The following is a 25,417-nucleotide window of genomic DNA, read 5'->3' on the forward strand; positions in this document are numbered from 1 at the left end:
CACTGTTTGCGTCAAATCAAATGTGCTGGGTAGCCCACAAGTATTGCCAAAGCTCTGCCACCGATGTTGCATACCCACAACGTATTAATCCTAACTGTATGTCTTTTTGGAATGCGGCAGGGAAACGGAAGACTCAGCGGGAACCTATGCAGTCAACGGGAGGACATACAACTCCCTTACATGGCAGTGGTGGGAATTGAACCCTTGGTCGGTAATCCCTGGCACTGTGCCGTTGTGCCACCCCACTTTCATGTTCTCATGTAATGTATGGGGCAGGTACAAAACTTGCTCATAGCAGCATCGCAGGCACAAGGATAGAGGCAACGCACAGACCGAGAATTATGCATTAATTATACAAGAGAGTGAAGAGCGTCCCAGGACTTTTCTGCAATAAAAGACACAAACAAAGTCAAGTCCATGGTGGATAGAATATAATGTAGAAATGTGGGGTCTTCCATTTTGGTACAGGAGTCAGAATAAGCAGTGTACATTTTAAATAGTGTCTGTTCTTTTCCATTGCTGAGGTAGGGTTAGTGTGGTGCACGTTGGTTCCAGATGCTTGTAGCTAACTGTTCATGCACCAGATGCTGTGTGACTTTCGGATACTGTATTTCCTCTCCAAAAGTAGCAGCAAGAAGGCGGCATGACCTGGATGGTGGAGATACGTGGCGGTTGATGCTGCCTTCTGTAGATATTGTTGGTGGTGGGGAGGGTTGTCCCCACGAAGGACCAGACCGTGAATTGAATTGAATTGAATTGGCTTTATTTCTTACATCCTTCATACATGAGGAGTAAAAATCTTTACGTTACATCTCCATCTAAATGTGCAATGTGCAATGTGCAATCATAGTAATTTATAATAAATAGAACAGTCAGTGTAACATAGAAATACACTCATATCAGCGTGAGTTAATCAGTCTGGTGGAAGAAGCTGTCCCGGAGCCTGTTGGTCCTGGCTTTTAGGCTGCGGTACCATTTTCCGGATGGTAGCAGCTGGAATAGATTGTGGTTGGGGTGACTTGGGTCCCCAATAATCCTTCGGGCCCTTTTTACGCAGCTGCCTTTGTAAATGTCCTGAATCGTGGGAAGTTCACATCTACAGATGCGCTGGGCTGTACACAACACTCTCTGTGTCTGTTATTCTGCAGTCTCTTACATTCCAGTGTGTTGAAATTGTGTTGGAAGTGATGCAGCCCATCACAGATATTTTCAGCTGGGCAGCTGCAGAAGCTTGTTGAGAGTAAAGTGGGGCATGTGTGGCCAACAAGCTGAACCTGGTACTGCAGCCTCTATTCATCGACCGGAGCAGCGGTTTGAATCCTTCACCCTTTATCTCAGTGGGTGAGGTGATGCCTATAAGCAAAAGCACCCAGTGAGGAGGGTGCAAACAGAGAACAGTATACCACAGTATTGGCACTTCAAGGTCAAAGTGTTAATGGTCTGTCCATCTTGCTGCTGTCTGCAGTCCTTGCCCACTTGATTGGCTGTTACATCTCCTGTGAAAATGAACAAATTTCTAAAGTTGCATTGGAAGCACGAGAGACTGCAGATGCTGTAATCTGCAGCTACACATAAAGAGCTGGAAGAACTCAGCTGGGTAGGCAGCATCTGTGGAGGGAAATGGACAGTTGATGTTTTGGGTTGAGACCTTTCATCTGGAGGGATCAGATGAAGCATCTTGACCTGAAATGTCAGTTGTCCGTTTCCCACCTCAGATGTTGCCTGACCAGCTGAATTCCTTCAGCACCTTGTGTTTCCTTCCAAATTATGTTATTGGCTTGAAAGTTTGCAGAAATTGCTATATGAATATAATTCTTTGTTGTTGCATTCCTGTCCTCCAGCTAGAATACAGTTACAAGGAGAAATACATGAATCTATAGGCCATGCCACTATGTTGTTTTTTCTTTGTAACTGTATGCTTATCCGTTGTTATAGCCATATGTGCTATTTGTGCTGTGTGCTGTTGGTAATGTGTTTTGCACCTTGGCCCTGGGGGAATGCTGTTTCATTTGGCTATATTCATGTATGGTTGAGTGATAATTGAACTCAAACTTGAACTTCCCACTTGAGACCTTACCGTTTTGTGCATTTTTTTAACTTAAGTTTATTCATGAACAAAACATTGCACAATAATCAGAGCATGGTAACTATGTAAGTTTCAAATTAAAATACAATTATTACCTACAATGCATTCAAACCCCATTGTGCCCATAGAGACTGTGCGCTCCTTCCCCAGGGACACACCTGGGCACAGGTGTAGCTCTGGAGGTGGGGCAAGCAGTCGACTCAGGCAGAGCCCTCGATAGCCTGTTGCCACGACCTGTAAACGGCAAGCTTGGTCAGACCGCGGAACAAGCCAACCAAGAGATCCCCTGAGCGACCGATACCCTTCCCGCAATGGGTGATTGTTGGACCTTGTCACTTTGACAGTCTGGTCAATGAGTGTTAGTCAGGTCTAAGCCTGGCCTGAATCTAATCCTTGGACCTGAGGATGGTTCTTCTAGGGATATTGGACCTCTGCCTCTGGGGTGGTGGTTTGAGCCAGAGGTCCAACATCCCTAGGAGAACCATTCTCTACTCAACAAGTTGATATAACTTGTTATAAGAGGGAGAGTAATTGTTCTGCATAGATTGGATGTGCCGTAGAGCCTGTATTGCTGTATGACTATCTCAGCTGATGGAGCAGGGTCTGTCTCTTTAAGTCAGGCGCATTTCTGGGGGGGTGTGGAAGGAGTGGTGTGTCATTAACTTCTTTCCACTATTCAGCAGAGGATCCAACCCCCTCTGCTTCTCAGTTGTGTTCAGTTTACTGTTCAGAGTGTACAGCCAACAAAATTGGTCTGAAATGCTGTCCCTTCCTGTCTGACCTGCAAAAGGTCACAGCCTGTTTCACATCAGGGAACTTTGGGCTCTTGTTTTATGCTAAACCCTTTTTTTTTGGTTTTACAATCTCTGACCTGTTTAACAGCAAGGAACTGCAATAGAAGCCCCTAAACCAGGACTTGAATTAGTGGGAGGTGGGTTGGGTTGGTTTGGTGGTGTATTGGAAGGAGAGAGTTAAAATACCAATAAACAGGGAGATTTCTAGCACAGGGTTCTTCAGTTATTTCCGTGAGCTGATGCGGCCAACCATCAATGATTGCTAGTAATAATACTGATTCAACTCACTGAATGTATTAATTTATTTAAATCTTACATCCGTCCCGCAATGCGAGGGAATAAAAGTCTTTGCATTATGACTCCGTTGCATTGTACAGACATGTGAATTTATAAGTCTAATGACTTTCAAAAAGAAGCTGTCCCGTAGCCTGTTGGTCCTGGCTTTAATGCTGTGGTACTATTTATCAGACGGAAGCAGCTGAAACAGTTTATGGTTGGGGTGACTGGTGTTCCCGATGATCTTCCAGGCTTTCTTTATGCACCTGCTTCTGTAAATGTACTCAATGGAGGGAAGTTCACATCCACAGATGTGCTGGGCTGTCCGTACCACTCTCTGCTGTGCCCAGCAATGAAGTTCTTGTACCAGGTGGTGATACTGCCAGTTAGGATGCTCTCAACGGTGCCCCTGTAGAAGGCCAAACTTCTTCAGTCGCCTGAGGTGGAAGAGATGCTGTTGTGCTTTTATTGCCGCACAGCTGTTGTGTACAGTCCAGGTGAGATCTTCGGTGATGTGTATACCGAGGAACTTGAAACTACTCACCCTCCCAACTGCAGTTCCACTGATGCTAATCAGCTCAAGCCTGTATCCGTTCCTCCTGTAATCCATGATCAGTTTTTTTGTTTTTTGGGCATTGAGCGGGAGATTGTTATCCTGGTACCAGTGTGTGAGGGTGTTAACCTCTCCTCGATATGGTGTCTCGTCACTGCCAGAAATAAGGCTGAACATGCTGTGCAGCTTGGCCAGGTTGGGCTCGTGGCTTTAGAATCTGAAGGGAGCCGAATGATTTCTCTGAATCTCAGAATCCTCTTGCCACAGTCACAGGGTCCGATTTCTGATCTTGTGGGAAGTCCGCCAGTCTTCTCACTCCTGGACTTTGCTTGGAATTCTGACCCATACCAACCCTCTCTTTGAATCTCCCCTCCTCTCTGAGCTCTGCCTTCTCCCTCCCTCTTACATCCTCTGCACACCCAGCCCTTGGACTCTCTCCCCAACCTTCACCTATAGAACTTGCCCCGATTTTACACCATTTCACTTCCTCCCCCTTCTCACACCCTTAAGAATTTGTTTCCCACCCCAAACACTGCCCTTGGACTATGCCTTCCCCCTCTGTTTCTCCGCCCACTAACTCTGCAGCCTCTTCACCTCCTCAAACTCCTGCCCCTCCCTTGACTCTATTCTCATCTCATACCCTGCTCTTCTCGCCTCACACTTACTTCAACCCCCACTGTCCTCCCCTTCGCACCGGAACAACGACTTCCCACTCCTCTGCCCCCACCCTTGTTCGCTTTGGTCTGGGAACTACCAACTTCATTCAACTCAGATTAACTTTATTTTTAAAAGATGTAAATTTAAAAAGAAAATGCAGCTTCTGCTGATGAAAGGTTGCAGCAAAAATAGAGTAACTTAATATGGCACAATTTTCTTCCTCATTTAACACTGCAATAATATCTCTGCTGATCGCCACCTTCCTCTCTCCTGGTTGTCGCTCTTAGACTGCTGAACCTGGTGAGTTTGGCCATAATACAGCTCAAAACAGATTCTTCAGCCCAACCATTCCATGTTGACCATGGTTCTAACCAAGTTAGTTCCATTTGTCCAATTGTGAGCTCTATCCCTCTGAACCCCTCCTTTGTATCTACATTTCCAAATGTCTTTCAAGTGTTGTTATTGTACCTTTACTTTCTGTGGTAGCTCTTAGATCCAGATATATATTTTAATCCCCAAACTCCAGAGATTGAAAGAAGCCGGGGATCAGGGTGTCGTAGATGAGTATAGCTCAGAAAGAGGCCCTTTGGCACAGCTAGTCTAGGTTTAGATGCGCAGTTGATGGGAAAGGTGAGACGAAGAAACACATACCAATCCTCGTAGAGGGATCAGAAGTGGAGAGAGTGAGCAGTTTCAAGTTCCTGGGTGTCAAGATTTCTGAGGATTTAACCTGGTCCCAACATATCAATGCAGTTATAAAGAAGGCAAGACAGCGACAATACGTCATTAAGAGTTTGAAAAGATTTGGCATGTCAACAAAGACACTCTAAAACTTCTGTAGATGTAGTGTGGAGAGCATTCTGACAGGATGCATCACTGACTGGTATGGGGGGGGGCTGCTGCACAGGACCGAAAGCAGCTGCAAATTTAGTCGGCTCCATCTTGGGTTCTAGCCTACAAAGTACCAGGACATCAAGGTGTCTCAGAAAGACAGTGTCCATTATTAAGGACCTCCAGCACCCAGAACGTGCCCTTTTGTCACTGTTACCATCAGGTAGGAGGTACAGAAGTCTGAAGGCACACACTCAGCCATTCAGGGACAGCTTCTTCCCCTCTGCCATCTGATTCCTAAATGGATTTTGAATCTTTGGACACTGCCTAACTTATTTTTAAATATATTCTGTCTGTTTTTTGCAATATTTTTAATCTATTCATTATATGTATACTGTAATTGATATATTTATTATTTTAATTTTTTTTCCCTTCTATATTATGTATTGGTTTGAACTGCTGCTGCTGCTAAGTTAACAAATTTCATGACACATGCCTGTGATAATAAACCTGTTTCTGATTCTGTCTTCCACCAAGACCTCCATAGTGGAGCTGGCAGAAGCTGACACATCACAGCAGCGGTGAGGGTGGAAGAACGCTGCACAGTGAAGGGTTCCCAGTCACCTTGTTCTCCATGCCACTGGACCCTGACTGTGATCTGTCAACGGTGTCTACCCATGCATCAGCCTCCACATTTTAAGCTAAGTCACGCACAGGCGTTCTCCACTAAGGGAATAACTAACCCCTTCGGAGAACATCATACTTGAGTGATTGCACTGCTACCACTGCCTTCCACCCTCACTCCAAGCTAGTTGAGATCTGTAACAGAGGTGCTGTGACCTTGATCCAACTCGGGTTGTTCTCCAAAAGGCTCCAGGCACGAAGGAGACAGCTGTTGACCGTCCTGCATCCAGGCGTAGGATACCCCTCTCTACCCTCTCGCTGGTTATCTGTGAAAGAATTGTGACTTCCAGAGGCTTTGACTGTTGCCACCTCACGTTAATTATTGGACCATAAGCCAGGAGCAAAATTAGGCCATTTGGCCCACTGAGTCGGCTTCTCTGTACTGTCATGGTTGTTTATTTTATGTCTCCTGCCTTCTCCCTGTAAACTGTAGGTTAAAAAAAAGACATTGGATAAGTAAATGGATTGGAGGGATATGGGCCAAAAGTGGGTAAATGGGGACTCGCTTAGGTGGGTACTTGGTCAGCATAGACAAAGGGGGCCAAAGGGCCTGTTTCTGTGCTGTATTTCTCTATGAAGGTTTAGTGGTAACAGTCCTTTCCATCCCAGGGAGCCCATGCTGCCCAGTTATACCAGATGATCTACAACCAATCAGACAAAGGACCTCAGCCCTGAAACGTCACCTCTTTACTCTTTCCCATGGATGCTGCCTGGCCTGCTGAGCTCCTCCAGCATTTTGTGTGCGTGTTGCTTGGATTCTCGGCATCTGCAGATTTTCTCTAGTTTGTGATTGAACCTACTAACCCATCCGTCTTTGGAATATGGGAGGAAACCGGAGCACCCGGAGGAAATTCAAGTGAGCACAGGGAGAATGTACAGGCTTCTTACAGATAGCGGCGAGATTGAACCCGTGTAACTAGCCACTACACTACTGTGCTGCTCCATTGCATCCAAATGAATGAAAGGTTATCCTGAGAGGTATCTGTTTCCTTCTCACTTCCTAGCCAGAAATGCAAGACTTGTCTTCAGTATGACTGTTCGTTTTTTTTTTATTGCAAAATACCAGGCAGGGCCTCTCGGTGGCAAGGTTTAATGTTGCTTTAATTTCCCTGAGCTCCAAGTTTATTTGCAAGGCTTCCTCCCCCAGTGGCTTTTAACTGGAGCTGGGAAGCTACATTTATTTAATTACTCTAATGCGAGTTGGGAAGGGAGCAGGGGAGATGTGTAATTGCTTGAAGCAGTTAACCTAAATTGAGATATCAAGGCTGGGGGCAATATGCAATTACCAGTAGCCAACTCATAACAGATGTGGCAGAAAACTGAAGAGCATTCCCATTGGAGCCTTCCTGATCTTATGCCTATAAATGCACTTTGCCTAGATTAATAGATTTAGCTTGCAGGGCACAAGGCATCAGTTGGGATACAAGATTCAGAAGAGTTTCCACTGAGTCAGCATCTTATTCATGGTTGGCTTCATTTAAAATAAGACCATGAGTTATAGGAGCAGAATTAGGCCATTTGGCTCGTTGAGTCTGCTCTGCCATTCAATCATGGCTGATATTTTTTCTTCCCTCGTTTTCCTGCCTTCTCCCTGTAACCCTTAGCATCCTTAGCAATTAAGAACCTATCAATCTTTGCCTAAAATACAAGGGTTCCACAGCACTCAGTGGCACCGAATTTACAAATTCACCACCTTCCACCTGAAGAAATTCCTCCTCATCTCAGTTTTAAAGTTATGTCCGTTTATTCTGTGAGGGTGTGTCAGACCTTAGACTCTCCTACTAACGCTAGCATCTCTCCATGTCCAATTTATCCAAGCATCTGATAGGTTTCAATGAGATCTCATCCTCCTGAACTCCATTGAGTACAAGCTCAGAGGCATCGAGCACTCCTTATTCGTTATGCGTTTTGTTCTGGGATCATTTTTGTGAACCACCTCTGGACTCGCTCCAGGGCAAACATATCTTCACTTGAAAAAGGTCAGCATCTCAGAGGATCTACCTGGGCCCAGTACATTGATGCAATCATGAAGAATGCACACCAATGCTTCTATTTCGTGAGGAGTTTGTGGAGATTTGATAGTCACCAAAGACTTACAGATTTGTATAGATGTGCAGTGGACAGCATTCTGAGGGGTTGCATTATTGCCTGGTGTGGAGGCTCCAATGCACAGGATTGCAAGAGACTGCAGAGGGTTACAGTCTCAGCCAGCTCCATCAGGGGCACAATCCTCCCCACCATCAAGGGCATTTTCAAGAGAGGTTGTGTCAAGAAGGTGGCATCCATTATTACGGATACTCACAATTCAGAGCAAGCCCTCGTGTTACCACCATCGGAGAGGAGGTCCAGGAACCATATTCAGCATTTTAGGAACTGCTTTTTCCCCTCTGCCATCAGATTTCTGAATGGTCCATGAACAGTACTCCGTCACAGTATTCCAAATGTTATCTGACCATCAATACAAGAGATTCTGCAGATGCTGAAAATCCAGAGCAATTCATACAAGTGATAGGGGAACTTAGCAGGTTAAGCAGCATCTATGGAGAGGAATAAACAGTCGACATTTTGGACCAAAACCCTTCATTGGGACAATCCTTTCTCCTGTGTACTATTCTGTTATGTAGGTACAGTTTATTCAGTCACAAAGGAGGTCAGCATGCCTCAAAAGATTGTACCTACTGATTAGTAACCTCAATAGATTGGACTACAGGATTCAGGTTTCCACTCAGTTAGCTTTTTGTTCATGGTTGGCTTCATTTTCTGCTGATTAAAATAATCAGAATTAGGCCATTTGACTCCTTGAGTCTGCACAGCCATTCAATCATGGATGGCTGTTTTTTATCTCCATCTTCCTCCAGCCTTCTCCCCGTAATTCTTACTGTTTGGCAGAAGACAAGAGAGAGGCACGTGTAGAGTATCTGGCAGACAACATCATAGGCAATGAGCCAAGCAATAATCTTGGATTATGAACTCAGTAGGATGTGGTTTTGCAACCCAGGTTTCCCACTCTCAACCACTTCTCCTTAGAAATGCAATGCCAGGAGCTAGGCAGAAATGGAAGCTTTGAAACGCTCAGAGTGACAAGGCCAGTTGCAGGCTGGTATTTATTGAGGGCTTGAAGGACACACACAGACCGTGCCTGCAATGTGGAGGCGGTTTCCCCCTTGTGTAGGTTTGGATACTTCTTGGCATTCAAGCGAAACCCAATACTCAGAGTGGGCTTTGTGAAATACCAACATATTTGCCACTTCCTTTCTTGTATATGGAGAGGCGTTTTTACTGAATTTTTATCTTTGCAAACATATGAAAGAATCAAGAGTTTGCATTCATATCGCACCTTTTTGATGCCCCAAGATATCTCAACATTACAAACTGAAAGTACCATTACTGTAATAACAGAGTGAAATCTTTGGCTGTGGATCTATCCAGCTCAGCTTTATAACACAGGGAAAAATAACAACAATGATTATCTATTTAAGAATGCACCGAGTATAACCTAGTATTATTTTTTTGTACCTTATGATGATTGGAATAATACCGTGTCCTGTGTGTTGAATCCCTATTTTCTGATTGGACAAACAAAATGTTTTTTCCTCCTTAGATGCAACCTTCTGATTGGATGGCAAATGACCAATCAGAGTCAGGGGGAAAAAACTCTTTCCGAACAGCCAATGTGACAGTTCCCCACATTCCTGGCACTATTAAGCAGGTAAGCCCCTCTTTCATTCACTGTCCAGTAGTTTTAGTTTGACCCAACTTTTTCTGACGTTCTGTGCTGTCATCCCAACCTTTCATATTGCAGCAACAGCCCACCCTATCATTGGCAGTTATGGTAAACTCCAGCCAACGAACATAATTATCCACTGGGGGCAGAAGCAGAATGAGGAAGAAAAGTCTGGAGAGTGGAGGGACAGGGGTACAGTGGGTAGAGCCACGTGCTCCCAACTCCAGCAACATTGGTCCAACCCTGGCCTCTGGTGCTGTCTGTAAGGAATTTTATATGGAGTGACCCTTCCCAACGTTTTCTCCAGGTGCTCTAGTTTCTCCCATGTCCCAGCGATGTGCCGATTGGTGTGTTAATTGGTTACTGTAACTTGATGTTGACTGATGAGACACAAGGAAAAGCTGATGTTGGGATCTAGAGCAACAAAGAAGATGCTGGAGGAACTCTGTGCATCAGACAGCATTTGTGGAGGGACTGGATACTCAATGTTCTAGATTGAGACTCTTCTAGATTGGATGAAGGGTCCTGACCTGAAACACTGACTGTCTATTCCCCTCCATAATCCGTGAGTTATTGAAAGATAAGACCTTAAGACATAGGGGCAGAGTTAGGTCCTTTGACCCATCAAGACCTATCTCCCATTTGATCATAGCAGATTTATTTCTCTCTAATCCTCATTTTCCTGCTTTCTCCCTGTAACCTTTGACACCATTACTAATGAAGAACTTCTGCTTTAAATATACCCAATGACTTGGCCTTCACAGCCATCTGTGGCAATGAACTCCACAGATCCGTCACCCTCTGGCTAGAGAAATTCCACCTCATCTATGCTCTAAACCATTGTATTCTGAGGCTGTGCCATCTGGTCCTAGACTCTCCCACTAATGCAATACCCTCTCCATCTAGGCCTTTCAATACTCAAAGTTCAAAGTACATTTATTATCAAAGTATGTGTACTTTATACAATCTTGAGATTTGTTTCCTTACAGGAAGCCATAGAACACTAAAATCCATTAAAAAAGACTGTCAAATAACCAATGTGCAAAGGAAAAGAACAGATCGTGCAAACTACAAAAACCAAGCGAATAATGTTCAGAACAGGAGCTCACAGAAGTGATTTCACCACCACAAAGCCAGTTACATCCAATCCAGTTCATTGCAGGCTGCAGTCTCGGTTCAGCACAGAGACCAGTAAACCTTGCCAAGCCACCAGGCTCTGGCCCCAACACCCTGACCTTTTCAATCTGACGCAGCACTTAAATCAGCCAAACATCGGTTCGTTCCTCGCTCTCGGACCTGGGCCCTGCTGCTTCGACGCGCTCTCCAGCCTGGGCCCCGCTGCCTTGATTCGGCCCATAACCAACCTTTCCAATCTGGCCGGCACTTAAATCAGTCATATATCAGCTTGTTCCTCACTTCACTCTCGGGTCCAAGCCCCACTGCCTGGACTCTACCTCACCTCACCTCGGATCTGCTGCTTCAAGTCGACTCCAAACCTGCTCCAGCAATGGCCTTACATTGGCTCATTCCTCGTTCTTGGGCCCAGGGCCTGCCACCTCGATTCAGCCCATAAACGCCATGCCAGAACCATCCTGTGCTTTTGAGCCTTCAGTTCACACCTCAAAAATGCCAAATCATAAAGGCAGTTCAATTGCTCAACTCGGAAAGGGAAGATGCAGGCTATTCTGGAGGTTTCAGTGAGTTTCTTGACTCCAGCAGGTACAGGCCCAGAACCATCAAATGTTCCACATGCATTAACCCTTTTATTCCTAGGATCATTCTGGTAAACTTCTGAACCCACTCCAATGCCAGCACATCCTTTCTCAGATGTGTAGATGCGGGGTATTCTACTGTTGTATTTTTTCCTGTGGTTGAACAAGCTTGAGGGGCTTATCCCCATCTTGTAATTAGGGCTCCCTGCACTCAGTGCTGCGAGAAGTGAGCTAGCACCATGTTTTAATCGCCTGGCCACTCCCTCATCATTTATTCTCCTCGGGGCAGAGCCGAGGAAGTGACACAAGTGGCATCTCCTGAGCACGTGACCACATGGAGCAGTGAAAAGCTGCTAAACTGACAGCACTTAACAAAACAATAGAACACCATCTTCTTGAGGAAATAAGTGGAATGGAAAGGCCTCGGGGGAGCCAAGAGAGCGGGACTGAATACAAGATGCATACACCAGAAGTAGCTAATTCTAGTTACCGAGTTTAACTCTTCGTTTGCTGAGCTTTTTGGACAATATAGTTCATTGGTTCATTGTTGTTGCATGTACAGAGACAGATTTTTTTGTGCCATCCACACATGCAGAACGTGGTGGATACAGCCCAGTCCATCACAGGCAAAGTCCTCCCATGATTGAGCCTCTCTACAAGGAGCACTGCCACCAGAAAGCAGCATCTCCATCATCAGTCATCCCCATCATGCAGGCCATGTTCTCTTTTCACCACCACCAGTGAGAAGGGGGTGCAGAAGCCTTAGGTCCCGTAGCACCAGGTTCAGCAGTTATTACCCTATAACCATCAGACTGATGTTCTCAGTATAAATACTGCTCTACATTGTCTTCTATTGCACATTGGTTGTCAGGTTTTATCTATAAGTTTTATCATAAATTCTATTGTACTTTATTTTCCTGTAAATGTCTGCAAGAAAATGAATCTCAATGTAGTATATGGTGACATACAGTATATGTGCTTTGATAATAAATTTACTTTGGCTTTGATACATCAAGGTGGTAAAAAGAAAACCAAATGTAGAACTACTGTTACAGAGAGCGTGTGGAGACAAATAAAATGCAAGGGCCACTACAAGATAACTTGGGAGATCATGAGTTCATCTTTTACAGTGCGTAATCCTACTGTTGAAGAGTCCAATAATAGTGGTACTTGTCTCAAACTTTTGCATTTTCTGCCCAATGGGAGAGGGGAGAAGAGAGAAGGACCAGGGAGGGAGGGATGCAAGGTTATGTTAGCTGCTTTCACAAGGCAGTGGGAAGTGTAAACAGCGTTAACGATGCCGGAAGCTGGTTTGCTTGATGGACTGGGCTGTGTCCACAACTCTCTGCAGTTGTTTGCAGTGCCATACTGAGCTGCAACGTATCCGCATGTGCTGCTGAAATGCTTTTTGTAACCTCAACAGTTCAGTGTTCTGGCTGATCTCACACCCTTGGGAGGTGAGAGGGAAGCCAAGGCTCTGCTGTTTGTTTCCTGGGTGCCGTACGCACACAGCAGTCCTGTGCTGCCCCTTGTGACCACCTGACTCAGATTCAAAGTTCTGGCAGCTGTAGTTAGGTCCCTCAATATTCTCATTGTAACCCCCCCCCCCCCCCCCCCCAGTGCCTATTCCCCAGTCCCACATCTTAGCCTCTAATTCTGGCCTTACATTCATCCCGTTTTCTGCCTCTCCACCATCGGCTTTCCGTTGCCTGGGATCGAAGCTCTGGAATTTCCTCCTTATAACCTTCCCTACATTTGGAATGCTCTTTAAAACCTTCCACTTTGACAAACCTTTTGTCGTCTCAGCCAATATTGCTCAGGATAATTGTCAATTGGATTACCCTTGCAAAATACCATGGAATTTTTTTTAACCAAGTTTCATATTGTTGCATTATGTTTACAATTAAAATTAAATATACTGAACTCTTGTATAGAAAGTTCTCAAATAGCACCATCTCTTCCTCATTTAGGATGGAAATATCTATTCTTAAAAGAATCTTCCTCCATCCTGAGCTCCAATTGTGGCGATTCCCTTGCCTATAAACACTAACCAAATATTTGAAGCCCCTGCTCTATTCTCATGCAACTACATCATCATTATGTGCTGTGTCATATCACCTGGGCAATCATGGTCTTTTCCATGACCATGTGGAGTGGTTCTGGTTAGTGGTCTTTACAAGTTACCCCAGTTATTATCAATACTCTTCAGAGATTGACTGCCTGGCGTCAGTGGTTGCATAACCAGGACTTGTGATTTGTACCAACTGCTCATACGACCATCTACCACCTACTCCCATGGCTTCAAATGACCCTGATCGGCAGGGGTTAGCACATGCTACACCTTGCCCAAGGATGACCTACAGGCTAGCAGAGCCTTACAATTTCTTTTGGTAGAGAGCTATCTCCACTCTACCACACTGCAACTATGTCATAGCGCTGAATTGAAATGCCTAGATAGGATGTTTCCAACATTTGGGAGAGTCTTGGACCAGAGCGCACAGCCTCAAATTGAGAAGCATCCCTTGAGAACAGAGATGAGGATGAATTTCTTCAGCCATAGGGTGGTGAATCTATAGAATTCATTGCCACAAACCACTGTAGAGACCAAGTCATTGGGTGTATTTAAAGCGAAGTTTGATAGGTTCTTGATTAGTAAGGGCATCAAACGTTATGGGGAGAAGGCAGGAGAATGGGGTTGAGTGGGAAAATAAATTAGCCATGATCAAATGGAAGAGGAAAACGGAGGCACCTCTTTCTCCCTTATTAGGGAGAGAGAGAGAGAGCCTGTGGTATGTCGTATACTGGGTGAAATGGGAAGTCTTTGAGGTAATAGCAAGTCTTTGCTATTGCTTTGCTCACGCTTGTGCTCGGTGGCGGGTGCTGACGCTTTTTTTGCTGGTGAGGGGAGGGGATTTGTTGCTTGCTGCCGCTTACGTGCGGGAGGGAGGGGAGCTGGGGGGGACTTAGGGATTCTAACATTTAATTGTCAGTCATTCTTTGGGGCACTCCTCTATTTTCGTGGATAGTTGTGAAGAAAAAGCATTTCAGGATGTATATTGTATACATTTCTCTGACATTAAATTGAACCTTTGAAACCTTTGAAGCACAGATAAACCCTTTTACCCTCATGAGTTGCCTTGAATCTTTTGGCTAAACAACAAATTCCATGACATAGTTCAGTGATAAGAATCCTAATTCTGAATCAAGGGTGGAGCAGTTGTATATTGAGCACTATTTCTCCTTTTATAAATATCACTATGTAACACAGTCATTTTTTATTAGAGCTACTAGCTACTAGCTCCTAGCTTCAGCGACCCAGGATCAATCCTGACCTCAGGTCTGTCTGCGTGAAGTTTGCACGTTTTCACTGTGCCTATATGTGCTTTCCCCTGCGGGCTCTGGTTTCCTCCTGCAGGTTGGTTAGTAGGTCCTTGGCATGTAGACCAGCGGTGGAATCTTGGGTGAGTTGATGAGAAACTGAAAGGAATAAAATAAGATTAGTATGATTAGATCATAAGACCACAAGATATAGGAGTAGAATTAGGCCATTTGTCCCATCAAGTCTGTTCCCCCATTTCATCATGGCTGATCCATTTTCTTTCTCTGCCCAATCTCCTGCCTTCTCCCCATATCCCTTCATGCCCTGATTAATTAAGAATCTGTCAACCTCTGCCATATGACTTGGCCTCCACAGCCATCTGTGGCAATGGATTCCACAAATTCAATACCCTCTGGCTGAAGAGTTTCTTCCTTAATGGATGTGTAGTAGTTGCTGTGGACTCCATGTTCTCATTACTACCATCAGGGAAGGAGGTACAGAAGCCTAAAAACCAACACTCAACAATTTAGGAACTGCTTCAAACCCTCCACCATCAGATTTCTGAACTGTGCATGAACCTTTGGTATTCTTTTTGTTTTACACTTATATCTTTGTAGTTTTAATAGTTTTTATATCTTTCCACTGATGATGAAAGACACCAATGTTTACATCATATAACTCAATGATAATAAATCTGCTTCTGAAACTATCTGCATGTAGATTGACAATGATGCTAAACATCGATTATCTGATTGTTTTTGCAGAGTTGTCGTGTTTGGTGTGTGTGTGTCCTTCAGATAATTACGCAAATAAAGTGGGAACAAAATTGTAAAACCGATGGTACATAATTAGCTCCAGTTAATTTGGGAAATCTTGTAAAACATCCCATAAAAAAAACAAGTGATTTGGTAGACTTCATAACATGGCAACTTGAGGCCTGTGATCATAAGTAATTGAGTCATATTTTACACTTTGCTCGTTCATTACATGCCGTGTTGTTTGACGTGGCCGATCAAACTTGAAGCATTGTGTGTAGGATCAAGAAGGATGAGGAGGCTTTAGAGAGAGTGCAGAGGAGTTTCAGCAGGGTGTTAGCTGGATTACAGAGCATTGGCTGTGATGAGGTGAGGTTGGATAAAAAATAATTATTTTTTTCTGGAGTGTCAGAAGCTGAGGGGCAGGATAGAAGTTTATAAAGAGATATAACTAGGGCAGATAATGAGATCTCTTCCCAGGGTGGAAATATCAGGTCCCAGAGGGTGTTACTTTAAAATGAGAGGGGTGAAGTTTAAAGGAGCGTTACAAGGTAAGTTTTTTACAATAAAGTTGTAGGCACCTGGAATGCGCTGCGAAGGGTGGTGCTGGTGGAAATCATCGTCATCATTATGTGCTGTGTCGTATGGGTTAGGGTTTTTGGCAAATTCTTCTATCCAAGTGGTTTGCCATTGCCTTCCTCTTGGCAGTGTCTTTTGAAGATGGGTAACCCCAGCCGTTGTCAAGACTCTTCAGAGATTGTCTGCCTGTCGTCAGTAGTCGTATAACCCAGGACATGTGATATGCACCACCTGCTCCCATGGCTTCACATGACCCTGAATGCTACACCTTGCCCAAGGGTGACCAGCAGGCTAGCGGAGGGAAGGAGCACTTTACACCTGCCTTGGTGGAGACGAAACTCCACCTCGCCACCTATGTTAAACACTATATTATAGTAAATGCGCTATATAGGCTTTTATAGTAATTGAGGCTCCACATTGTCTAACTAGGGGAAAGCTGCAGGACAGTTTGGGGTAGAGCAGGATGGGTCATTGAGTGCCACTTAATATCAGTACTCCCTCAATAAATAAATTACAGAATCACAGCATGGGAACAGGCCCTTCAGCCCAACTCATCCATGCTGACCATCTGAGCTAGTCCCATTTACCAGTGTTTGGCCCACATCAACTTCCTCTCCAAGTGTCTACTAAATTTTATACATGTACTGGCTTTGTTTGTTTCGTGTATGCACCATCCCCTGAGGAAATTACCCCTCATGTCCCTTTTGAAATGGCTCTCCCTCCCTGGGGAATGTGGTATGTGTGTATGAGGGGTTAGTGTGGGCACATGTGCAAGTGTACATGGGTGTCTGTTGGCATGTATGTATGTGGACATTCGTCTGCATGTGTAGACATGTGAAGCAGCATTCAGGAAACACGAGAGATTCTGCAGATGCTGGAAATCCAGAGTGACACACACACAATGCTGGAGGAACTCTGCAGGTCTGGCAGCATCTAATGAAGGGAATAAAGAATTGTTTCGGCCCAAGACCCTTCATCAGAACTGGAAAGGAAGGAGGAAGAGGTTAATATAAGAAGCTGGGGGAGGGGAAGGAGTACAAGATGGCAGGTGATGGGTGAAGCCAGGTGAGGAGGAAGGTAAGTGTGATTACAGGGACCTGCAGGTGCCTGAACAGACAGTTTATCAGGCTTATGACAGTGCATTTGGGAACAATTGGGTTGTATGTGTGAAGAACTTGAGGTGACCTGTTTTCCCTCCTGGAGTTCCCCTTGGGGAATTGCCTCCAGAAGAAAGCCAAATGAAGTCAAACTCACTTTTGGGGGGGGGATTACGGTTTGACGCTTAATGTTGGCAGTGCTGAACAGGCTCTGCAGCAGTTGACTCACTTTAGGGGGTCACTGCCGTTCATGTTCCATGTGTTTTTGTTTACTCTTCTTTACTAATAGCGCAATTTGATCGAGGTGCTTTGGCCGGAACTAGCTCTGCAGCCATCGACGCAGCGCTGAACTGACTGTCTCGGTGGCTGTGGCCTGCAGCCATCACCTCTGGGACTGGCTTCATTCACTTCGGCGGCTAGTGGCTGTGGACTCGGCAGAATGGTGTTTAACATTCTGTATGGTATTTTCTCACATTTTGGTGTTTATGCGATTTTTACATACAATTTACTTTGAAGTTTTAAAACTTTGAATGGCTTTTCAGTGGGGGTGGGTTACTCACTGAAAGCAAATACAGTCAGTACAATGGTGGGGTGACCAGATAAATGATCAAAAAAGAAACCTTGCGTTGTTGTGAGAACAGAACATGACTTACTGAAGAGCTCCCTCAAGCAACTGTATGGACACGATGGGCTGAATGGCCTTTGCCCTCAGTCATGGTTTAGATTCAGCGTCATCTCTGATCTTGAAAGCTGCTGGGGTCCCAAATGTGGACTCCATACAACATGGAGACAGGTCCTTCTGCCCACCCAGTCTGCCTTGACCATTTTGCACCATTTGTCCTCCTCCCAACTTTCTGCCACCCACCTACACAATAGGGGCAGTTTGTGTTGGCCAATGAATCTAGCAATGTGCATATCTTTAGTGTGTGAGAGGAAACTGGTGCACGGTAACAGGAAGAATGTGGAAACTCCATTCTGATGGCACTAGAGTCTTAGGACTGAATGTAAAGACCCCAAATGCGAAGTGGGTGGCACACTGTTGAAGGTGCTGTGACTGAGGTCCTGTGTGTTCTACAGGTGAATATAGATACCCCCTGTGTTACCTAAATGCTGGTTCCTTAAGGTTGTCGCAGCCTTGGGAGGTCATGTGGACAAGCTCCTACAACCCATTAAATGCTCCAAAAAATGGCATGAGCCTCAAGTAGCCTCTGACAACAACGTCTCCCTCCTGGCCTTCACATGTGGTTTAGCTACTAAACCTGGCGGGACTGCTTCTACTGTCAGGAGAAAGGGCAAAGGCGGGTTACAGGCGCTTTAAAACCAGTAACTTCGGGCAGATAGAACTTGTCAGCAGCTCATCTAGGAGAAGGAAAGTTCTGATCTCAAGTATCCATTGCCTTGCCACTGTACCCACTCAAAGGGAAGGTTTGGGGAGTAAACTTTGAGGCAGAATCCTGAGCTAGAGTCCCTAAGACAGTCCTACGTTGAAATCAACACTGACTGGTAATTCCTGCATCGCCGCTGGTGCCAAACTGTCGTGGTCTCTGCCGCTCCTTGTGTGGAGAGGGGAAGCTTGCTGCTTAGGCAACAGTTTGCTCTCCATATTGTGCTGTCCTGGCTTGCGTATCAGGTAGAAAGTTTGCAGACGACACAAAGGTTGGTGGTGTTGTAGATGGTGTAGAGGATTGTCGAAGATTGCAGTGAGACATTGATAGGATGCAGAAGTGGGCTGAGAAGTGGCAGATGGAGTTCAACCCAGAGAAGTGTGAGGTGGTACACTTTGGAAGGACAAACTCCAAGGCAGAGTACAAAGTAAATGGCAGGATACTTGGTAGTGTGGAGGAGCAGAGGGATCTGGGGGTACATGTCCACAGATCCCTGAAAGTTGCCTCACAGGTAGATAGGGTAATTAAGAAAGCTTATGGGGTGTTAGCTTTCATAAGTTGAGGGATAGAGTTTAAGAGACGTGATGTAATGATGCAGCTCTATAAAACTCTAGTTAGGCCACTCTTGGAGTACTGTGTCCAGTTCTGGTCACCTCACTATAGGAAGGATGTGGAAGCATTGGAAAGGGTACAGAGGAGATTTACCAGGATGCTGCCTGGTTTAGGGAGTATGGATTATGATCAGAGATTAAGGGAGCTAGGGCTTTACTCTTTGGAGAGAAGGAGGATGAGAGGAGACATGATAGAGGTGTACAAGATATTAAGAGGAATAGATAGAGTGGACAGCCAGCGCCTCTTCCCCAGGACACCACTGCTTAGTACAAGAGGACATGGCTTTAAGCTAAGGGGAGGGAAGTTCAAGGGGGATATTAGAGAAAGGTTTTTCACTCAGAGAGTGGTTGGTGCGTGGAATGCACTGCCTGAGTCAGTGGTGGAGGCAGAAACACTAGTGAAATTTAAGAGACTACTAGACAGGTATATGGAGGAATTTAAGGTGGGGGGGGGTGGTTATACGGGAGGCAGGGTTGAGGGTCGGCACAACATTGTGGGCCAAAGGGCCTGTAATGTGCTGTACTGTTCTATGTTCTATGTAAAGCTACGGCGCCATATCCATGGTCCACTCCGGCCAAAGGAGGGCCTCTGACCTAAAGGCGAATAGATGAAATTCCTTTCAATCCTGACCCAAAATAACTCAAACCGACCCAAACTAGTCCAGTGACCTAGCTCCCACAATACCAGGTTCAGGAACAGTTATTACCCTTCACCCATCAGGCCAGAGTGAATAAATTCACTCACCTCAACACTGAACTGATTCCACAACCTATGGACTTCTTTATTAGTTTCTTTTTGTATTTGCACAGTTTGTCTACTTTTGCACATTGGTTGTTTGTCAGTCTTTGTGTGTAGTTTTTCACTGATTCCTTTGTATTTCTTTGCTCTATTATGAATGCCCGCAAGAAAATGAACATCAGGGATATATTGTTACTTATATGTACTTTGATAAAGAATTTTCTTTGAACTTTGAAAATATAGTCAATGAAAATACATCTAAAACATATTACGGTTAGAATCTGAATTAAGGTTATTGGACAAAATGTATTTTTCTCTGTTCTGCAAATACTGGGATTATCTCACACAGTATTACGTGCAAAGTGTTCAAAGTTTGCAAAGAAGCAGCCCCTTCTCAAACCCCTCCCCCCTTCCTAAAATAATTTAAAACAAAAATACATTAAGCAGAAGAATCAGATATCCACATAATTAGATAGCGTACAGGAAATGGCTAACCAAACATTGCAAAGGAAGTCTTTATCCAAACATTTTGGCTGATAGGAAATGCTCACGACAGCAGATTCCTGAATTATTCTAATCATTTCATCTAATGAAGGGGGAAGGGACATGGCTTTCACCAGCATTTCTTGCTCCCTCCCTTGTCGCTGCTCGCTCTCGTGGCCCAGGAATAGCTGTGTCTGTCATATGTAATCTGCCCTCCCTACAGCCCCATATTTGTCCCATCTGACTGCCCAGCCTCTGAAGTTTGCCAGCCATCCGTGGGAATTCCTCAGGCTATCCCAGCTCCTAAAAGGAGTGGCCCATGATGCCAGTTGGCACCAGTTTGTCAGGGACTGGAGGTGTGCTCTTGAGACAGAGACTGCGGTTAGGAGGAAGGACTTACCAACACGTGTTCTACCCAGATTCCCAGCGTTAACACAGTGGAGACACAAGGAATGGCAGATTCTGGAATCTGAAGCAGTAAACTAGATTCTGGAGCAACACACACAAAATGTTGGAGGAACTCAGCAGGACAGGCAGCATCTATGAAAGGGAATAAATGAGCTGAGATCCTTCATTGTGATTGGAAATGCAGGGAAAGAAGCCAGAATAATAAGGTGGGGGGGGGGGGGAGAGAAAGGAGTACAAGCTGACCAGTGATAGGTGAGAGGGAAGGTAGAGGGGTGGGGGTTATGTGTGTGTATATACGTGTACTCAGCAGATGGTGATGCCTCACAAAGCTGTCATCCATAATGAAAGACCTCCATCACCCAAGACATGCCCTGTTCTCACTGCTACCATCCCAGCGGCGGCACACAGGAGCCTGAAGACGCACACTCAACATTTTAGGAAAAGCTTCTACCCCACTGCCATCAGATTTCTGAATGGACAGTGAACTAACCCATGAACACTATCTCAATATTTTTCCATTACTTATTTAATTCTAAAAATATATTTCTTTTGGTAATTTATATATTTTTAAAATATTGCTCTGTACTGCTGCCACAAAACAACAAATTTCATGACATATGTCAGTGATATTTGGCCAAGTCAAAGGTGGTGACAAAACAGCATATAGGAGGGAGATTGAATATCTGGCTGAGTGGTGCCACAAAAACATCCTCTCACTCATTGTCAGCAAGATCAAAGAGCTGATTATTGACTTCAGGAGGAGGAAACCGGAAGTCCATGAGCCAGTCCTCATCGGAGATTCAGGGGTGGAGAGGGTCAACAACTTTAAATTCCTTGGTGTTATCATTTCAGTGGATCTGTCCTGGGCCCATCAAGTAAATACGATTATGATGAAAGCATTATAATGCTTTTATAATGAAAGCGCCTTTACTTCCTTAGAAGTTTGTGAAGATTGGGCGTGACATCTAAAACTTTGACAGACTTCTGCAGATGTGCGGTGGAGAATATATTGACTGGTTGCTTCACGGCCTGGTATGGAGATACCAATGCCCTTGAACGGAAAATCCCACAAAAAGTAGAGGATGTGGCCTAGTCCATCACGGGTAAAGCCCTCCCACGAAACGTCACAAGAAAGCAGCATTAATCATCAGGGATCTCAGGACCTACACACACCACCAGTTTCAGGAACAGGTTTACCCCTCAGCTATCAGGCTCTTGAACCATTTGGGATAACTTCATTTGCCCCATCACTCAACTAATCCCACAACCTATGGACTCACTTTCAAAGACTCTTCATCTCATGTTCTTGATATTTATTGCTTATTTATTATTTTTATTTGTATTTGCGAAATTGTTTTTCTTTGCACTTTGGTTGTTTGTACATCCTGTTGGGTGCAGTCTTCCATTGATTCTATTGTGCATCTTGGATTCTTTGAGTATGCCCGCAAGAAAATGAACCTCAGGTTTGTATATAATGTCATATATGTACTTTTGTAGCGATGTACTACATACAGAGCTAGAGACGACACGCAGTCGGTAAGCCGTTTCGAGACTAGTTCATTCAAACTTCGTGCCGCTGGCATTTAATCCCTAGCGCCCGCCCTCTCCGGGCGGAAATGACATCAGAGGTGCATTACCAAAGTCTCCCTCCCTATTTGTGAGCCGGTTCGCCTGCGCAGAAAGTGGGTCGCCACACTTTGATAATAAATTTACTGTGAACTTTGGACTTTGATATTAGACCTGATTCTGATCATCTGTGGAGGCAGAGGGCTGGCTGATGTTTTGGAGTCAAACCCCTACACCAGGACTGGCGCAGGATCTTGACCGAAACCATCGAACTTCCCTCTGACTCCCCAGATGCTGCCGGACCCATTGAGATGGTCCAGCCATTTGTTTCTTTTTTGTTCTGGCGTTAATACAACCTTGGGCACCTACTGGGGGAAGGTTAGAGTTTATTTATGCTGACCTTCACAGGTGAGCTGTTAACCAATACTCCCAAAAGAGACTGAGAGTCATACTGGACCGTCTGCAGATAGTGGAAACCCAGAGCAACGCACCCAGTCCTGATGTAGGGCTTCGGCCTGAAACATCGGCTGCTTATTCCCCTCCATAGATGCTGAGTTCCTCCAGCGTTTTGTGTATGTTGCCCTGGATTTCTTTCATCTGCAGAATCCCTTATGGTTAAAACAATAGTAGCATCTTATGCAACACGCAAAATGCAGGAAGGAAATAAAGAGTCGACGGTTCAGGCCGAGATCCTTCATCATGACTGGAAAGGAAGGGGGAAGCAGCCAGAATAAGAAGGTGGGGTGGGGGGGGAGATACAAGTCAGCCCTTTACCTGTTCCCCCCCCCCCCAGTTTTTTACTTCATTCCCCCCCCTCCCCACCCACTCGCCTTCCCCTTCACCTGTTTCAAAATGTTTAAGGGAAACATAAGGGGGAAACTTTTTCACTCAGAGAGTGGTAGGAGTGTGGAACAAGTTGCTAGCAGAAGTGTTGGATGTGGGTTCAATTTCAAATTTCAACATTTTAAGAGAAATTTGAGTAGGTACATGACGGGAGAGGTATGGAGGGCTACGGTCCAGGTGCGGGTCAATGGGACTAGGCAGGTTAATAGTTTGACACCCACTAGATGGGCCAAAGGGCCTGATTTCTGTTCTGTAGTGTCCTTTGAATTAATGATCTCAATGCCCTTTGGTCAAGCGTACTGATGTCTGTTGATCACATCGTGGGCCAAGAGGAATAAGTGCTGTTATTTGAACAGGCCACTCAACTACAGGCCCTGGTTTCCTGCTTGCCTCCTGATGCTTCCTGTTACTTTTCTCCTGTTCAGGAGCATCTCCCCTTGGTCACAAACAGCCTTGCCAAACAATGCTAACCCTGAGGGCATTTTAAGGCTGTGCAGTAAGAGGAAAGTTCTGTCTGCCTCTGACGCTGTCAGCATTGTCAGAGACGGCACTGATAATCAGCGGCAGGCATGAAAAATTCATGCTAAGTAGAAAGCTGTAAAGAATAGTTCATTGAACTGACCCAGTGGAGAGGACATAGTGAGTGACCATTTACATCCATTGCTCTGTCATCTTTTTTAATAAAGGAAGCTTAGCCTCTTTAGAGATTTAATTATTGATGATTTCAATTGGGATGTTGGCTCCATTATGACGCTGACCTTTCTTATAGACCAGCCCTCCTCCTCCTCTCCTACCCCCCCAACCCCCACCGCCCAAGGCCAGGAAACCTGATCGGCTTTAAGTAGTTTCAGAACTGTGACTTACGACATCCCATCTCCCACCATCCCTGTTTTTGTTTGTCAATTTGGAAACATTTCTTTCATTCTTAAAAAAACACTTTCTTTTTGCTAAAGAGTGAATGAACTCTTGTTTATATCAAAAACTACAGCCTGTGCTATTTGGTGTCCAGTAAAGGTGCCTCTGTTCTGTAATTTAGTATGAGTTTGCTTTTTTAAGCTTCCTTTTATAAGAAGGTCACAAAGTGCTTTACATCCAGTGAATACTTTTGGAGCTGGGGTCTCTTTTGTAAAGTGAGAGCCGCAACAGACCCGAGGCATCACCCTTGGCCATACCTCGTCCCAAGCTTAGAAAATGAGCAGAAGGCGGCCATTGGGACTTCCATGCCTGCTTCATTATCCAGTATGACCATGGCTGATCCTTGATCTGAAGAGTATTCCTGACTATATTTGTGCTCTCCTCATACCTACCAGTGCCCTTTGTGTCTAGAATCAACTCTTTTAATATATTCAAGGATATAAATATATATTACATGGATGACAGAAAAATGGAGGACTATGTGGGAGGGAAGGGTTAAAAGGTTAGCACACATTATGGGCCGAAGAGTCTACTCTGTACGATAATGGTCTGTGTTCAATGGTATGAGCTGCATAGCTTTGTACAGTGGAGAATTATACCAGCTCTGTAAAACCCTGGTTAGAGCAATTGGAATATTGTGTTTAATTATAGGAAGGATGTGGAAGCTTTGGAGAGGGTGCAGAGGAGATTTATCAGGATGCTGCTTGGATTAGAGGGCATGTTTTATGAAGATAAGTTGAGTGAGCTTTGGAGAAAAGGAAGTTTTGGAAGCTTTGGAAAAGGAGAAAAGGAAGTTGAGAGGCAAATCATAAACATGTGAAAGTTTGCAGATACTGGAAAGGCAAAGCAACACTCACAGAATGCTGGAGAAGCTCAGCAGATCGGACAGCATCTATTGAAAATAATAAACAGTCAACCTTTTGGGCAGAAACCCTTCTTCAGGACCGAGAAGGAAAAGGGAAGACGACAGGTTAAAAAAAAAGGTGGGGGGAGAGGAAGGAGGCTAGCTGGAAGGTGGTGGGGTAAGCGAGGTGGATGGGAAAGGTAACGGGATGGAGGAGGAGGAGGATTAGAGAGGAGAGTGGATCATAGGAGAATGGGAAGGAGGAGGGGACCCAGACGGAAGCCAGAGGGAAGTGATAGGCAGGTGAGAAGAGGTAGACGGCCAGAATGGGGAATAGAGGAAGAGGGGAGGAGTTGGGGAAAAATGAGGGGCAACTTGTTAAAGTTACTGTATACAAGATAATAAGAAGCACTGATTGAGTGGATAGCCACAGACCTTCCCCACCCCCGAGTGGAAATGGAAAACACGATGGGGTGTAATTTTTGGTGATTAGAGGAAAGTACAAGGGGATGTCAGTTGGAAGTATTTTTACACAGAGAGTGGTGGGTGCGTGGAA

The 25,417-nt window shown here is 44.9% G+C and overlaps 1 protein-coding gene across 5 annotated transcripts in view; it reads left to right on the top strand.

The window, feature by feature from the left end:
• Positions 1–25,417, top strand: part of LOC140714315 (AT-rich interactive domain-containing protein 3B-like) — a 238,305-nt gene that overhangs the window by 58,051 nt on the left and 154,837 nt on the right. For 3 of the 5 annotated variants that reach the window (XM_073025454.1, XM_073025456.1, XM_073025455.1), the window contains exon 3: positions 9,483–9,590. The exons of the other annotated variants lie outside the window; for them this stretch is intronic. In XM_073025454.1, coding sequence (XP_072881555.1) covers positions 9,483–9,590 — 108 coding nt within the window. The remainder of the gene's footprint in view (positions 1–9,482; positions 9,591–25,417) is intronic. 5 annotated transcript variants of the gene reach the window in all.

Source organism: Hemitrygon akajei, chromosome 21, assembly GCF_048418815.1.
Source record: "Hemitrygon akajei chromosome 21, sHemAka1.3, whole genome shotgun sequence".
NCBI lineage: Eukaryota > Metazoa > Chordata > Chondrichthyes > Myliobatiformes > Dasyatidae > Hemitrygon > Hemitrygon akajei.